The 17,297-nt window shown below is 32.9% G+C and overlaps 1 protein-coding gene across 5 annotated transcripts in view; it reads right to left on the minus strand.

The window, feature by feature from the left end:
- The window catches only part of CNTLN (centlein), a 352,381-nt gene that overhangs the window by 144,860 nt on the left and 190,224 nt on the right, over positions 1-17,297 (minus strand). For all 5 annotated transcript variants that reach the window (XM_019965900.2, XM_070794501.1, XM_070794502.1 and 2 more), the window contains 2 exons: positions 10,857-11,033; positions 8,908-9,033 (listed from right to left, as the gene is read on the minus strand). In XM_019965900.2, coding sequence (XP_019821459.2) covers positions 8,908-9,033; positions 10,857-11,033 — 303 coding nt within the window. The remainder of the gene's footprint in view (positions 1-8,907; positions 9,034-10,856; positions 11,034-17,297) is intronic.

A 17,297-nucleotide genomic window follows, 5' to 3' on the forward strand; every position in this document is an offset into this window, starting at 1 on the left:
CTCTGTCCTCTTCCCAAGAACTAACTCTGATGCCCTTATCATTTATAAGCCAAATTTATGGTTCCACTGACTTATTGGTCTCTCATTCCAACAATGAGATAATATCTTATAGAGTCTGCATTATCTTACTGCAATTCTACCTGTCTCAACAGTATAGATATGTTGCCATTATACTCTGAATATATATCTAGTAGGATAACTTCAATAATTCTCTTAAGTAGTTACTAGGAAGTATTTGAGCCATGTGTGTACCAAGTGGCATGTACATCATACAGGAATGCAAGTGCGCGACAAAAATGCTATCTCTTAACAGGGGAAATTAGAATAAATGCTATCCTAAAGACTTTTTGGAGATATGAATCATAGCCACTGCAGAGTTATTTGCTAAAAAGTAATATGGTGTGATACCATGATTAAAAATTCAAGATACTGAATTCAATTTTGTTTTAACTGAAGAACCATATATTAAGAACCTATTATATGCAGGGTGGTAAGTGCTGCTAAGAGTTCAACACCTGCTGCTCAAATTTACTAAATTTTACCTTGATAATCTACTTAAATCCAGTGTTTCAATTTCTCCATCTTCAAAATAGAAGCTACTGATATCTCTTCTTCTAAGACACAAAGAATGATATAACCTTGATCTTGAGTTTCCCATACTGTTGGTAAACAATCTGACCTCTTTGACCAATAAACTTCCCATTTTTACAGATGTGAAATAATTTAAGTTAGCCAAATATAAGAATGATAATCAATAATCTTTTCTCATAAATGAACAAAAGTTAAATATTCTTATTAGGATTCTTTTTAAGAATGGATAAAATTTATGAGGAATTTAAATAAGATACATTATAATATAAATAAAATAATTATAAGAAATTTACATACATTAGATTCATGTCATGTCAAAACAATTTTGAAATAAGTATATTAACTGAACACTTTGTTAGACAATTCTAAAAATAGCTTTGTGTGATTCTTCTTCATTGACTTAAAGTCCCTCCCTGTAAACTCTTATTTTACAGTAAATTGCTTAAAAGTTATTACAAACAAATGCACTGTTGTGGAATTGTTAAGTCTGTGCTAGAATCCCTAGAAATTCTGCATAAACAGAACCTAAAAGATTGACCAAGAATTAAATATTAATAGAACGGGATATCCAAATTTTATATTACCTTTCACAATAATTTTCTGTTGAATTACTGGAACAAGTTGAGTTTCTTATTCAGAGTACTGTCATTATTTTAGCATTTTTAAGTACTTCCTCAGCTACCATTAATCACTGAAATTACATCCAATATTTTCCCTAATTCTTTTAAGTAGAAATCAACTATATTATGACTCAAAAAAGAAGGCTGAACCCTGAAGAACTGATGCTTTCGAATTGTTGTGCTACAGAAGACTCTTGAGAGTCCCTTGGATAGCAAGGAGATCAAACCAGTCAGTCCTAAAGGAAATTAACCCTGAATATTCATTGGAAAGACTGATGCTGAAGCTGAAGCTCCAATACTTTGGCCACCTGGTGCGAAGAGCCGACTCACTGGAAAAGACCTTGATGCTGGGAAAGACTGAAGGTAGGAGAAGGGGGTGACAGAAGATGAGATGGTTGGATGGCATCACTGACTCAGTGGACATGAGTTTGAGCAAACTGCAGGAGACAGTGAGGATAGGGAAGCCTGGCGAGCTACAGTTCATGGGGACACAACTTAGTGACTAAACAACAACTCAATAAAAACTTCCTGAGTTCTACATATCAATCACCATGTACCAGGCTCTGTACTAAGCATAGCAATTAATCAAAGAACCTGATGTGGCCACTTCTGATTCCTAAAACTTTAGCATAATATACCCACTATCAGTAAATAGTTTAGGTTTTCTAACAGTAACTGAAATAAGTGATTCCTTCAATTAAGCAGTAATTATGGAAAACAGTTTTATTGATAAGCTTTCTCCTTTAATTTTACATGAGTCATAATTATACCTACCACTAGAATGTTTACATAATTCTTATAATTCTTAAAAATTTATATAAATTCTTTTATTCTTATAAAATTTTAAAAACATAATTCTTATAAAATTCATAAAATCCAAACTATTAAAACAAAATCAAACTAAATATTATTTGGTAAATTGATTTGATAGACAATTTAAAATAATAATCATACTAGATTTTTCTGCTTTAAGAAAACTATTATCAAATTATAATACATGGGTTAAATTGGTCCTAGAGACTATCATTCCTTTAGCCTACTTCAGAAACAGACAGTAAAATTTTATAAAAATGTAAATATAAGATAGAGTATATATATATATATAGCTCAAAGAAAAATGACTTTACCAATTTAACTGCAAGAGCAGATGCTGGCTGAAATTATCAGTCAAAAGTTGGATATCTCAAAAGAAATATTTAAAAAGAATAATCAAATTAATATTTTTCTTATTCTAACAAATTCAAGTTTACTGTAGCTTGCAATATGATTCTTTAAGTTCCATCAGCCTTATGATAGCCTAACTCTAAACAACAGTACATCATTTGGGAAATATCCTCAAAGATCTTAGAATAAAATCAACTGTAAAAACTGAAAAATACATTTAATATCACTAATTACTACATTTTCCTTTGAGGACACATCCCAAAGTTCCCCATGGACTGTCGCTGAATTAGGTCCACTTATTAGGTCATTCAATAAAATATTTACAGAATACCTTCTTATATATTTAGCAATTAAACTAGCTAAACTAGAGGCTCTAACTTCTGTGTACAAACAAGTCGTAATGGCTAAAACACTAGAAAAAAGCAAAGATGTATTAATTTACTTTCTTTAATGATGTTTATAATTCTACTTTTGAGTTGGTAAGAACAGAAACGATTCTTGATCGAATCATCTAGTTTGCTCAAAGGCTTCTTGACAGTATACGGCAATAAGAGCATGAACACTATTAATAAAACAGTGCCTCAATCTTCAGAGTATGATAGCAAGGTTTTTTAAGTTAAAAAAAAAACTTTTATAAAATACCAAGGAAACCATGATTTATAATTTCAGCAGAATGTATAAACTTCATAAATATTAGAGCATTGAAAAATAAAAGATATAAACTGTACTCAAAGGACATACTGATGTTATTAAATGGCATAGAAAAGTCCTAAAAGAATAAAATTGCCAAATGTATGAAAGTCACTAAAGCACAGATTCATGGTAATTTAAGGACAGTAAGAATTTCGAAAAAGAAAGAGAGTTCCAGAAAAACATCTATTTCTGCTTTATTGACTATGCTAAAGCCTTTGACTGTGTGGATCACAATAAACTGTGGAAAATTCTTCAAGAGATGGGAATACCTGACCTGCCTCTTGAGAAACCTATATGCAGGTCAGGCAACAGTTAGAACTGGACATGGAACAACAGACTGGTTCCAAATAGGAAAAGGAGTATGTCAAGGCTGTATATTGTCACCCTGCTTATTTAACTTATATGCAGAGTACATCATGAGAAACGCTGGGCTGGAAGAAACACAAGCTGGAATCAGGATTGCTGGGAGAAATATCAATAACCTCAGATATGCAGATGACACCATCCTTACGGCAGAAAATGAAGAGGAACTAAAAAGCCTCTTGATGAAAGTGAAAGAGGAGAGTGAAAAAGTTGGCTTAAAGCTCAACATTCAGAAAACAAAGATCATGGCATCTGGTCCCATCATTTCATGGGAAATAGATGGGGAAACAGTGGAAACAGTGTCAGACTTTATTTTTGGGGGCTCCAAAATCACTGCAGATGGTGATTGCAGCCATGAAATTAAAAGATGCTTACTCCTTGGAAGAAAAGTTATGACCAACCTAGATAGCATATTCAAAAGCAGAGACATTACTTTGCCAACAAAGGTCCATCTAGTCAAGGCTATGGTTTTTCCAGTAGTCATGTATGGATGTGAGAGTTGGACTGGGAAGAAAGCTGAGCACTGAAGAATTGATGCTTTTGAACTGTGGTGTTGGAGAAGACTCTTGAGAGTCCCTTGGACTGCAAGGAGATCCAACCAGTCCATTCTAAAGGAGATCAACCCTGGGTGTTCTTTGGAAGGAATGATGCTAAAGCTGAAACTCCAGTACTTTGGCCACCTCACGCGAAGAGTTGACTCATTGGAAAAGACTCTGATGCTGGGAGGGATTGGGGGCAGGAGGAGAAGGGGACGACAGAGGATGAGATGGCTGGATGGCATCACTGACTCGATGGACATGAGTCTGAGTGAACTCCAGGAGATGGTGATGGACAGGGAGGCCTGGCGTGCTGCGATTCATGGGGTCGCAAAGAGTCAGACACGACTGAGCGACTGAACTAACTAAGAATTTCATAAAGCTCTGATGCTTTGTTTTCCAAATTATATTTTATAATTCACTATACCCATGAAGTCAGGATTTGAAAACGGATTCTATTTTTATAATAATGGCTTACATCTCTATTACTATTGTCTCTACAAATACAACATTGGTTGCCCCTCTTGAAAACAGATACAACTAGCCACAAGAGAGAGCTTAGTAAGACCCTGTGTTAATAGTTATATAATATTCAGTATTAAAATAATATGCAGAAATAGCATATCAATGTATCAGAGTTTATATACACATGTAACACAGGCTCATGAAACTTCTTTGACCTTCCCTTCCTCCCTTCAATCCACCACGGTGATCAACTTGGGACCCTAAAGCTACCTACCATGCCATGGAGCATGTCTTTTCTCTTTAGCGTTTCCAAGAGTAACTTCCATGCAACAACAGTCCTTGAGGAAATATTAATTGGTATAAAGTAAATCTGGGAAACAATATATCTCTACCTTCCTATAGATTCACAATGCACATTGATATGTTAAAGGATCACAAAAACAGATACTAATCCACTGCTTATATAATTAAGCAAAGAACATTTTGTCTGTCATGTTCCCATTAGCTTCTTGCAGAACAGGATTCAAAAGAATACCAGCATGGAAAGGGTATTCAAATATTCAATGTGTATTAGTGGGGAACGTTCTTCACAAGGAGCTCCATGATCCCAAAGTATTTTAAAAACCGCAAGACACTGTTATGGGTTGAAATAAATCTCTCCAAGAAGTTATGTTGGAGTGCTAACCCCTACTACCTCAAAAGGTGACTGTGATTTTGTGATTTTGTTTGGAGATAGAATCTTTATAGAGGTAAGCAAGTTAAAATGAGAAAGTGAAAGTGTTAGTTGCTCAGTTGTGTCTGACTCTTTGAGACTCCAGGGACTGTAGCCTGCCCGGCTCCTATGAACATGGGATTTCCCAGGCAAGAATACTGGAGTGGGTTGCCATTTCCTTCTCCAGGGAATCTTCCTGACTCAAGGATCGAATCCAGGTCTCCTGCATTGCAGAGGAACTCTTTACAGTCTGAACCACCAGTGAAGCTCCAAAATGAGACAGGGTGGATCCTAATCCAATACGACTGGACTTCTTCATAAAAAGGAGAAATTTAGACAGAGAGAGAGACATTAATAGAGGGAAGGTGATGTGAAGACATAAGGAGAAGGCCATCTATCAGGAAAGAGAATGGAATAGATTCTTCCCACACAGACTTCAGTAGGAACTAATAACCCTGTTGACAGCTTGATTTTGGACTTTTCTAGCATCCAGAACTTTGATACAATACATTTCTGTTCTTTTAAGCTAGCCAGTTTATATTAATAGTAGCTTGTCACAGCAGCCCTAAGGAAACAAACACAAACACATCATCAATTCCTATCTTATACTCACATGTACATGAGTAATAATGATAGTAATATTGCCTAATACTGGAGAAATAGAAACAGGTCTTCTGTCTTCACTAAACATGAGTTATACTCACTAAAGTCAGGTTGTAAATAAAAAAGTGCCCTGTTCCCAACTACTTGTCTTAGAGTTGCTTTACTATACAAGTTTTATTTACCCAAGATCTTCCCTGGTGGCTCAGGTGGTAAAGAATCCGCCTGCAACGTGGGAGACCCAGGTTCGACCCCTGGGTTAGGAAGATCCCCTGGAGAAGGGAACGGCAACTCACTACAGTACTCTTGCCTGGAGAATTCCGTGGACAGAGGAGCCTGGTGGACATTTTGCTAAATGCCCTTAGAGTGCCTTTTTCATTTAACTATTTTGTTCTATTAAAATGAGAAATTCTTTCCTCTAAATGACAAAATACAAAGAAACAAAATTTGTTCACATTTTTTTGCTTATTTTGCAAATTTGAGAAAGAAAACAAACATTCGAAATTCAAGATTATCAATTAACTTGAAAGAAGATGCAGAAAAATATAAATGAAAAAGAAATTATATGAAAAATAATTTTACTCTAAAAATAAACTTGAGGCCTCATCCCAAAGAGCTGTTGTTAGAAAAAGAGAACGAAGAGATAAATTAGTATGTTTCTGAGACTCTGTGAAACAAGAAATTTAAGAAGTGGAAAAAAATAGATATAAAAATATCTGAAACTGCTCTACTCATTCCTGGCAAAAACAAAAAGACTCAGACTTTTCGGGGCAAAGTGGAGGTCCTCTACTATTAAATGGGATATGTGATGGTTATATTTTTATGTTATCTTGATCGCCCAGGTATTTAGTTAATGACTATTTCTGGGTGTATCTGTGAGGGTGTTTTTTTATGAAATTAACTTTTGAATCAACAGACTAAATACAGCAGATTGCCCTCCCCAAACTGATGGGCTTCATCCAACCAACCGAAGGCTTGGACAGAATAAAAGAATGAGGAAGAAAGGATTTGTTCTTTTTGCTTGACTGTCTTTCACCTGGGATACTGGTCTGCTTTCAGACTCAGAATGGGACTGGAACTTACATCATCAGCTCTCCTGGTTCTCAGGCCTCTGGACTCAGATTGGAACTATACTATCATCTCTCCTGGATTTCCAGCTTAACATCTACAGATCTTGGATCTCTGACTCCATAATCAAGTGACCATATAAGCCAATTCTTGTTAGACCAAATCAGTCAATCCTTCTATCTATCTATCTATATATATATACACACACATACACACATATATGTACTTCAGAATAATGGTATCTCATTTAGGGAAGACTAAAAGATTATATTTTATTGCTTCTATTTTTTTAGAGAATCAGATTAACAGAGGATAGAAGAAGGTTTCATATGTGAATTTTAAGAATTATGCAAAAGAAGGATGATGGCATCTTAAACATGCCCATAATATCCTGTGAATACCTACACATTTAGACTAATACACTAGATTCTAACTACTCACTCAGCATCATTATTTTTGCCTGTTATAAAAGTGACTGCACAATGCTTAGCTAATTGCATAAGCCAATACATTACAAATGAGTAAATGAATGAGCAAATAACTGCAGGGGTATAAAGTTCAAGTAGGCTAAATGCTAGCAAGTTGATGTCATCTGATCACTTTGTTAGGGGAACCACAATGACTGAAACTGCCCACCCTCGAATCACAGTAACTATCTCCCTGAGTTATTTTATGACAGGAGGTCCCGGTGAGGAACGTGGAACTAACAAGCCACCACTAACTAGAGGAGTTCAGGAAAGGTCAAAAGGAAATAACACATGTCCGACCACCTCCCAGAATCCTTCTTGGTGGTACCATCTTGGCTGAGCAATGTGTACACCACCAGGAAGGACTCTGAGTCAGAATGATCGGCCAAAGACAACCAGGAAGCTAATCCCATCGCCATAAAACCAAAGACTTTGAGCCACTTGGCAGAACAGTTCTTCTGGGTTCCCTTACCCTATTGCTCTCCACCCAGGCACCTCTGCCCAGTAAAGTCTCTTTGTCAAGCTCATGTGACTCCTCAGACTATTCATTGCTCACTCTAAGACAAGAGCCCACTCTCAGGCCCTGGAAGGGGTCCCCTTCCTGCAACAATTTTATGTTGGAGAGTAACAATAGATGGTAATTTTCCTTTGTTTTTGAACTAATAGTTTAACTCCAAATAAATATAAAACAATTCTTTGAGAAAAGCAGAAAAAAACTGTTAGTTGTGACTTGTGATTAACTATTTCTCTAAATTATATTTTGCTGTATTGCACAAATAATGTAAGTGAAAACATTTTCCTAGGAATCATTTATATGACAAAGAATCTAAGCTTTAAATATATGAATTCTCACCATGTATACATTGGCCTTTCCATAGAAATTTTTAAAAGTATTTGAGATTCATTTAAATGGCTAAATCTCAAACAGTGTTGGTTTTCCAGTAGTTGTGAATGAAGAATGACAACTTTAGCCATATTAAATTCACAGAAAAATTAAAGCCCTCAATATAGTCACATAGAAGCAGTTCCCTACACACAACCACCTTCTTCCGAGAAAAATAATTCACAAATAATGAGTTGGAAAGTACAAACTCTTAAAGATAGAACAATAAAGATTTACAATTTTTAAAGACTGGTAGAACATGAACTCGAACGTCTTATATTTTGAGACAAATACAGTTGAAATGGAAAAAATAACATTTATTTATCACTTTGACTATGTAATTTTTCTATAAAGGACAATTTTAAGTAGTCTGGGCTAGGTCACCATAGTTGCTAACTCACATTTCTTACAGGAAATTCTCTTTCCATTTGCTATAGTTCTATTTTTATTTTTTTTTTTTTTTGTCTCTGAGAAACTATAAGAAACTTATTCCCTATATTGAGTCAAAATACCCCCTGTAATTTTAAAATAGTGAATATATATTTAGTTTTCAGCTAGTAAAATTTTTTTATTACTTTATGATCCTCAGAAATATTAAGAGCTAGACGCACTGATGATACATTTTTATACATGTAATTAAATTCAGGAAAATTAAATGATAACCAGTCATTTGTGAAAAGAATGTTTACTTTGGGATATTCTTACCTATGCAAGGTTATTACTAAAGAAATCATTTAATGTTCACCTTTAGTTGTAGTGCCTTCTCTAAGTTTTCAATCCTTCTTTCAGCTTTTCTCAGCTTCTTAAGTTCCTCTGAGTCTGCGAAAGAGCTCTTTGGGGACAAAGACCTTGAACGTTTCACAGGTGGTTCCTCGAGAATAAAACAAGGACATGGTTGAGCTAGTTGGAACACTGGATTATGAAAGACATGCAAAATTAAAGAACAAGTAATTTTGAATACTAATAATGAATTATAAAAAAAAAAAATCCTGCATGGAATACCAGAGAAATAACAAGCGGAATTACCACAGTGCTACCGCTAAAGGTTTCTCTGTGACTCGTTAATGAGAATATTCATTTACATTTACATTGTTTCTTTCAGAATAATGATGTCCCATTAGGGAAGACTAAAGGGTTATGGACTCAGAAATGCAAGAAGCCTCATTACAAAGGAGGGGATGGAGGCTGGTCTAATTGCTCTTCGAGGGTCCAAGGTTACACTTGATAGGACAACCTGAAACAAGAGGGAAAGGGTTTCTTTCCCTTTGAAATAGTTTAACACACTGTGAAGTCGAAGGAACAATATGCTTGAGGAATATAAATACAACAGACAGTAGATCTTACACCATAATGACCATATGGTCATTAACTATAATGTGGCTAACTAGAGACGAGAATGTGTGTTTATATTATGTACAGCTTCATATACCAATCTGGAGAAGGAATATGTGAAAGCAACTATTAAGCTGGGCAACATATTGCTCATACTTACTGCATGTCCTTATGAAAAAGAAAGAAAATTCTCTGTTCAAAATATCACTCTAATTTTCCTCATTTTTTTTAAAAAGCAATGAAACATCAAAGGAGTACATTTTTAAAGTTCAGCCATATAGCACAAAATCAAATTAGATTCTATACTGTATCTCAATTTTAGGATTTTTTTTTCATTTAAATTAAGCTCAATGCGTGAAACTATTCAAAAATTGCAAGAAACGTATATGCAGTTATGTTTAAATATATACATACAAAGATAATATATATAATAAAGCTCATTCTTCTGAAAATTACTAATAATTTAGAGGTAGTAAATAAGAATGCCGCATAAACATGAGTCTCATTTTAAATACTTCTTTTACTAAGACAGTTTGTCTTACTCATAGGAAAATTCAAAAGAATGAGAAACAATTATCTTGAAAACATGATTTTCTACTTTAAAAAATATTTTCTACTGATGAAATAAAAAGTGTGAGAAATATACCTCTAAAACTCCTTACTTTTAGGAAAAGCTTATTTCAATTCATATAGAAAGAATATATTTACAATCTGACAGTCTTGACTTTTTATATTAGTCAATGTTCATAGAATCTTTTGCAGCATAACAAGAACATGCAATAAATACTATGAAAAGGAAAAGCTGAGACATTAATAAATAAGAATCACGGTACAAAAAATTTACTTATTCTCCACTGTTATACCTTTAACTCTGAAAATATGTAACTGCCCATATTAATATTACATTTTAATTTATAATTTATATTTCACATGGGTAGTATTTTAAATATCACATTCAAATGAAATAGAAACATTAAGATATATTTTTCTTCTGATGAAAATTAGAAAATTGAGTTAAGGGCTAATACCACATTAAAATTTCTACTTAGATTAATTTATCTATAGATTAGATAGATGAGGCATATTTAGCAAAACTTTTTAATGTAAGAATGCTAATTTACTGCAAAAGAGGCATATCACTACTAATAAATTTAATTAAATTAGGAAGATATTACTCAATCTTCAAAAAGGGAAAACTTGCCAGTCCCAATCATGATTTTATAAAACATGTGATACATGGTATTTTTTAAAAGCTTTCAGAAATATAAACAGAGAAGTAAATGTTGCTATTCATTTTTTAACTTCATCTCTTGCCTTGCTAGCCTCATCCTGACAATTTCACAAAGTGACGACTGTCCCTACCTTACGTTTCCCTTCAGTACTTGTCAAGATGCTCTTCTCTGAGGAACCCTTGTTGGTAGACCTGTTCTCTGACAGTTTTTCATTTGCTATTTTCAGTTTCTCCTGTAAATACTCAATTTCAGACTTCTGTGAGACCATTAAGGTTTCTAAGCTTGATAAAGATGGCTGTTGAGAAACCTGTTTTAAAAAATGTTTGTATCTTACATTATTTACACATCCATGCAAATATTTATATGTTTTTATATTATATAAATCATAAGTATTCCAAGAAAGAATATTTCATTTCAAAAATAAACTATAAACCTGCATTAGCTAAGCTTCTATCATCCTTATAGAATGGCATTTTTCAATAAAATAACCAAGAGTCTGTATACAAATTTTTTAAATATGTCTGTCATGCAGATTTTTAGAAGAAAAAATTTAAAGCATGGATGCATTATATATACAACTTATCTATAAAATTATTTCAAATTAATGATTATACATATAAGTATTTCCTCAGTAAATACTCAATGCAATACCACTGAATATAAGCCTCAGAAAAGTGAACCAGCAGCACAATAGGCCTAACTAGCTTTTAATGCATTACAATTTATTAATAACAACTCAACTGAGATTTTTTAAAGTCAACAGAGTTTATATTATTCTCCTTTGAAACTCATTCCCATGTCAGATAAACTGTTAATGGTAAGCACCACATTTTAGCAACAGAAATCACAGGAAAATTAAGTTTGTAGGAAACCTGTTAATGAATACTAACATTCCACAAAATTGTACCACCATCTTAACCAAATATATTTGAGACCATTAAAATGCATGCACTCACATTATTTCAAATTAACCGTTCGCTCACACACACACACAAAACAACACTGGATCACAGTAAAACAAAGTATTTGTTGATTTCCAGGAAAGAAAAGTCAGTACTTATGATTTTAATATTATCAATATAGATCCAATGGCCCTGAAAAAGGTTTCATTTAAAATATGGATAGCCCCATCCTTCCTAAATGATATTTCTAAGGATTATAAGAAAAATATGTATGCTTAACTTTTCCAAACTAACAATGAGAAATATTATTTTTTTCTAAGTTTGATTGCTTTTTTCTTTTTTTGGGGGGATAGGCATATTTTTCCTAATTCTAACCTATATTTTTTTATAAAAAAAAAGGATCATCTAGTATACTATTATATTATATATATATATTATAGATATATAAAGTATCGATATATATATAGTATACTAGATATAGTATGGGAGAAGGCAATGGCACCCCACTCCAGTACTCTTGCTGGAAAATCCCATGGACAGAGGAGCCTGGTAGGCTGCAGTCCATGGTGTCGCTAAGAGTTGGACATGACTGAGCGACTTCACTTTCACTTTTCACTTTCATGCATTGGAGGAGGAAATGGCAACCCACTCCAGTGTTCTTGCCTGGAGAATCCCAGGGACGGGGGAGCCTGGTGGGCTGCCATCTATGGGGTCACAGACAGTCGCACACGACTGAAGCGACTTAGCAGCAGCAGCAGCAGATATAGTATAGGATACTAATTATTATATTACACTACGCTATATTATAACATACTACTTTCCTCATACATAAGTGACATAAGTCACCTGATATGTTTCCCAATCTTTATTCTGTCACAACACTATATATTTTTCTCAGAATGCTGTTTATGTTTTATGTTTACCACACTTATAACATTAATTTATACTCTATTAGCTTGCATTGAACATCAAATTAAAATAGCTTAAGCATTTTTTTCCCAAATTCTAAAAGACTTTTGACTTATTATTTCTCTTCCTTTAAACCATTGTACATCTTTTATTTATTCTTTCCTCTTTGCTTATAAATATTTCCTTTGATTGGCCTGCCAATCTGAACAATTTACAAAGGTTACCTAAACCGCAGAACAGGAGTTCTGGCTTTATTAAAATTATAAAGAATATATTAACATTCCATTATTTACCCAAAGACATTTAAAATAACTTTTTCAAACAAAAATTTAGAAAAAAAAAAACAAGAAAAACAGTACTTTAGTTATTGTTATATCCAATAAGCAATCCTGTGTTCTTTAACAAATGAGTTTTCTAAGTCATTAGTGGGTTATAATACAATAGATAAGAACATAAAAAAACATGAATGTTTGGTCAAGAAGCTGCAATCAGAAATAATTACAGTATTTATCAAGATATTGGAAAAGTCCAACAGTGGACATTGCTGCTACTGCTAAGTCACTTCAGTCGTGTCCGACTCTGTGCGACCCCATAGACGGCAGCCCACCAGGCTCCCCTGTCCCTGGGATTCTCCAGGCAAGAACACTGGAGTGGGTTGCCATTTCCTTCTCCAGTGCATGAAAGTGAAAAGTGAAAGTGAAGTCGCTCAGTCGTGTCTGACTCTTCACGACCCCATGGACTGCAGCCTACCAGGCTCCTCCATCCATGGGATTTTCCAGGCAAGAGTACTGGAGTGGGGTGCCATTGCCTTCTCCAGTGGACATTCTACTATAATAATAAAAGATTTCTTATTTAGGCAGCATTCCTTTAAAATTCCTCAGAAAACAGTAACAGAACTTCAAAATTAAAAAATACTATTCAAGCAGTACTTAACTCAAGCTCACATACGAGTCATAATGTAAATAAAAAAGTAAAATGAGTTTGTTTTTAATTACAGCTTTAGAATTCCTTCAATGGGGACACTTTGTATTCATGTTGAACATATAGATATATACTTTACTTTGACAAGGAAACTTATGCATGTTCCCAGGTTTTCACAAGTGTAGTCTTTTCTCTCTCCCTTGCCCTTTATCCCTTTTGCTAGGGATACATGCACAAGCAGTATTTCAACTGGCTATCATAATATGACCACTTTTAAAATAATAAGTAAAATGAAATATCAAGTCACAGTCACTTTCATTTCTGAAGGAATAAGGAGGGTATTTGTGGTAGTATTATTTAGCAAAAGCCAGTTGTTTTCATAGAGAAATGTGGTGCACTAATGCCAGATTTACTGATTTTTCAAAAGAATGGAAGAATTCAAATTTCTAAGAGAAATCTAATTTTAAAAGGTTGGCCAGACTCAGTTTATGACTGTTGTAGCTTGAAAGCATGGTGGTGGGACTATAAACAGGTACACGTTTCCTGTGGAAATTCTAAACATGAATCAAAGGACACAAAATTGTACCAAGCTTTTAACTTTGTTCTAATCATGCTGAATGAAGGTTGATAAAGATACATGATAAATGCTGAGTGAGCAAAGTACATGTTATAGAGGAATTCAGAATACTGTACAGAAATAGATTTCACCAAATCCTGAAATTTATAGCATTATTTCTGAATGGAGGTGAATTTTCATCATACATATATGAATTTCCTTAATTTTTAACATTGAACATGGAACATTTCACTAAATAGTTTTTAAAAGGTTTTTTTTATGCAAATAAAAGGAATAAAAAAATTCAGTGTAAAAATTTCAGTACAGATAGGGGAAATATAAATGAAAGTCTCTCCATAACATGATCTCTCAGAATTCACTAATGATAAATTTGGAATACACTTCCCATACCTTAAAGAGAAAAGGAAAACTGTTTTAATATACACTTTAAATTGCTTTTTTATTACTAATTTTATTTTTTAGAACAGCTTTATATTTACAGAAAAACTGAGCAGATAATAAAGAATATTCCACTCCCATCCACCTAGTTTCTCCTATTATTAACAACTAAAATGAATATATTTATTAAAATTAATGAACCAATTTTCATATGTTATTTTGACTGAAGTCATTAGTTTTTTCAAATTTCCATAGTTTTCACCTAATGTCCTCTTCTGTTCAAGGATACCACATACATTTCACCTGTCACGTCAGCAACTCTTGGCTGGGATAGATTCTCAGACTTTTATTTTTGCTGACATTGACAGTTTCACAGAGTACTATTCAAGTTTATCGTAGGATGGCCCTATATTGGAGTTTGTCTATGTTTTTATCATGATTAGACTGGGGTTATGAATTTGGGGATGGAATATCACACAGGCATCATACCTTATCAAGGGTACACACTTTCAACATGATTTGACTAATGATATAACCTGATTACACTACCAAATTAGTATTTGTCAAGTTATTCCACTGTAAAGTTACTCTCTTGTCCTCCATAGAATACTCATGTAACCTGCTTTTTAAATCCAATAATTACATACAATTATTATAGGTATAATATATATGAGGATATGTAGATATATTATACCTATAATAATATATATATATATATACGTAGATATCCTCATATATTGTGACTTATTCTTACCCTTTTTAAGTGCTGTTTTAGAGGTTTAGCAAGATCAAGACAATCAATCATCTGTCTGTGGAAGTTCATTGTATCTATTTCCCTTAATAGAATCTTGAATCTTTGAAAATTTAACTTTTCTTGCTAAGAATTATTAGTATTTTATACACTTTTTTCTCTAACATAAAAAATCCTTGTGCACCTTTTACAGTCTTGGAAGATAATGGTATGGTGCTAGACGATAGATAATCTGATAAGAGATGATCAGTGGAGTATGCATGCAAATGCCTCCAAATGGAACTAATCTCTTTAACCATTATTAATACATAACTTCTCTTTCACATTGATTCACAGAGGCAATTTTGATCAAAAACTCCTAGAAAAATTTTGAATAGAAAAGGGAGGTGAAGCCTTGTGCCAATTACTATTAAAATATTATATAAATTAAATACCTAGTTAATACGCTTTAAATTCAAGCAACATTGTATGGCATTATTAAAGTGGAAGTTGAGTGAATACTGCCCAATAAATAGAAATTTTTTTTTTACATTTCACACAGATATGAAAAATTATGTTAATTTGCTTTGTCCTATTTTTATTTAATGTACTAATTTGCCTTACTACTTTATTAAAATAATAATAACTAGCATTTAATGAAAAGCATTGAGTGCCTAGCTTTAGGAAAGCATTTCTCAAACATTGTCTCACTTATTTACATAATTTATGAATTACAAACCTATCAACATATAGTATAGTCTATTGCAAAACAAAAATATTTGAAAAGGACATGATACTTCAGCAAAAAGAAATAATAATAATTCACTGGAAATTAAGTATAAACATGTGTGTAATATGTGTATATATAAAATATATAATACCTATGAATATATATATCAGAATATATATGTGTATCAGAGAAACTGACAACTTGAATGACAGTTCTCTGAAAGGCAACTCAAATCCTCTTGAAAAAAGTATTTTAAAACTGTGTGTATATAATTTTCTCTTGATGAAATCCTGAATCTGTACAAAAACTTGACATTTTATTTAAAATTGACTTCAGAAATTCAGAAATATATCCATTGCCAATTTAAAAAACATCATTAGCTGAATCATCCATAACCTGAAAACAGATGGCTTCAATAATAACCATAAAGTTTAAAATAATAAAAAAAGAAAACTTTTAAATCAACATGATATCACAAATTAGTCTTTTCACAAAAGTTCACAAATGGAGTTAGGTGTACCTACTTAAACTTACATATCCCTTCTAGAAAGCCTATGAAATGGAGTGATAAATGTCCAGTATCAACAGTCAGCTAACACTCACCTTTAAAAAGTAGAAATAATTTCATTTCTTCCATCCACTCACTTTTAACCCAAATATACACAGATTACATTTAAAGAAAATAAAAGTATTTACATTAAGGTAAACTTTAAAATTTCACCATTTCCTTTCAAAAGCACCAACCTAATAATAAAATACAGAAAAATTTTGTACTACAGAAGTCAAATTAAACTTTCCTTCAGTATCTAACACTTACGTAGTATAGCCAAATCAGGGAACAGCAAAATAAAAGGGATAACTTTAATGTCCCAACTTTACTTCTCTACACCAAGTAAAGCTTAACAATGAATGGGTTATAAATGGATGGTTAATTGGCTTATAGTCTCACCCACTAGATAATATTATCTTTGTTATAAAATTGAGCAACCAAAAGCTAATTATTTCTTCTATGACATATAAATATCAGACTGCACTAACAAAAACTAGTGATATTTACATGTCACAGAAGTGTGTAGGGTATTAACTGTGTGGTATACACACTGACTACAAATTCTAATAGCAACAGTAACCAATCCTGGACTTACTAAAAATTAGGATAAAAAGACTAAGTAATTTTTCTATAGATTTTTTTTTATCTTAAAAAGCAAAATTAAACACAATAAGGTTTTTCCAAAACATGTTATAAACCTCATAGTCTAACAGAATTCTGAATATTTAAAGTATATCTGTTAATGGTGTCCTAAAATGAATCTCTAGATTCAAGGAATCAAATGTGTAATTCATAGCCTATTATAATTCATACTCTAAGTTTTCTAAACATTTAACACTTATGTCACCAGTAAAAAAAAATCAAAATTTGTTCC

The sequence above is a fragment of the Bos indicus genome, chromosome 8 (genome assembly GCF_029378745.1).
Source record: "Bos indicus isolate NIAB-ARS_2022 breed Sahiwal x Tharparkar chromosome 8, NIAB-ARS_B.indTharparkar_mat_pri_1.0, whole genome shotgun sequence".
NCBI lineage: Eukaryota > Metazoa > Chordata > Mammalia > Artiodactyla > Bovidae > Bos > Bos indicus.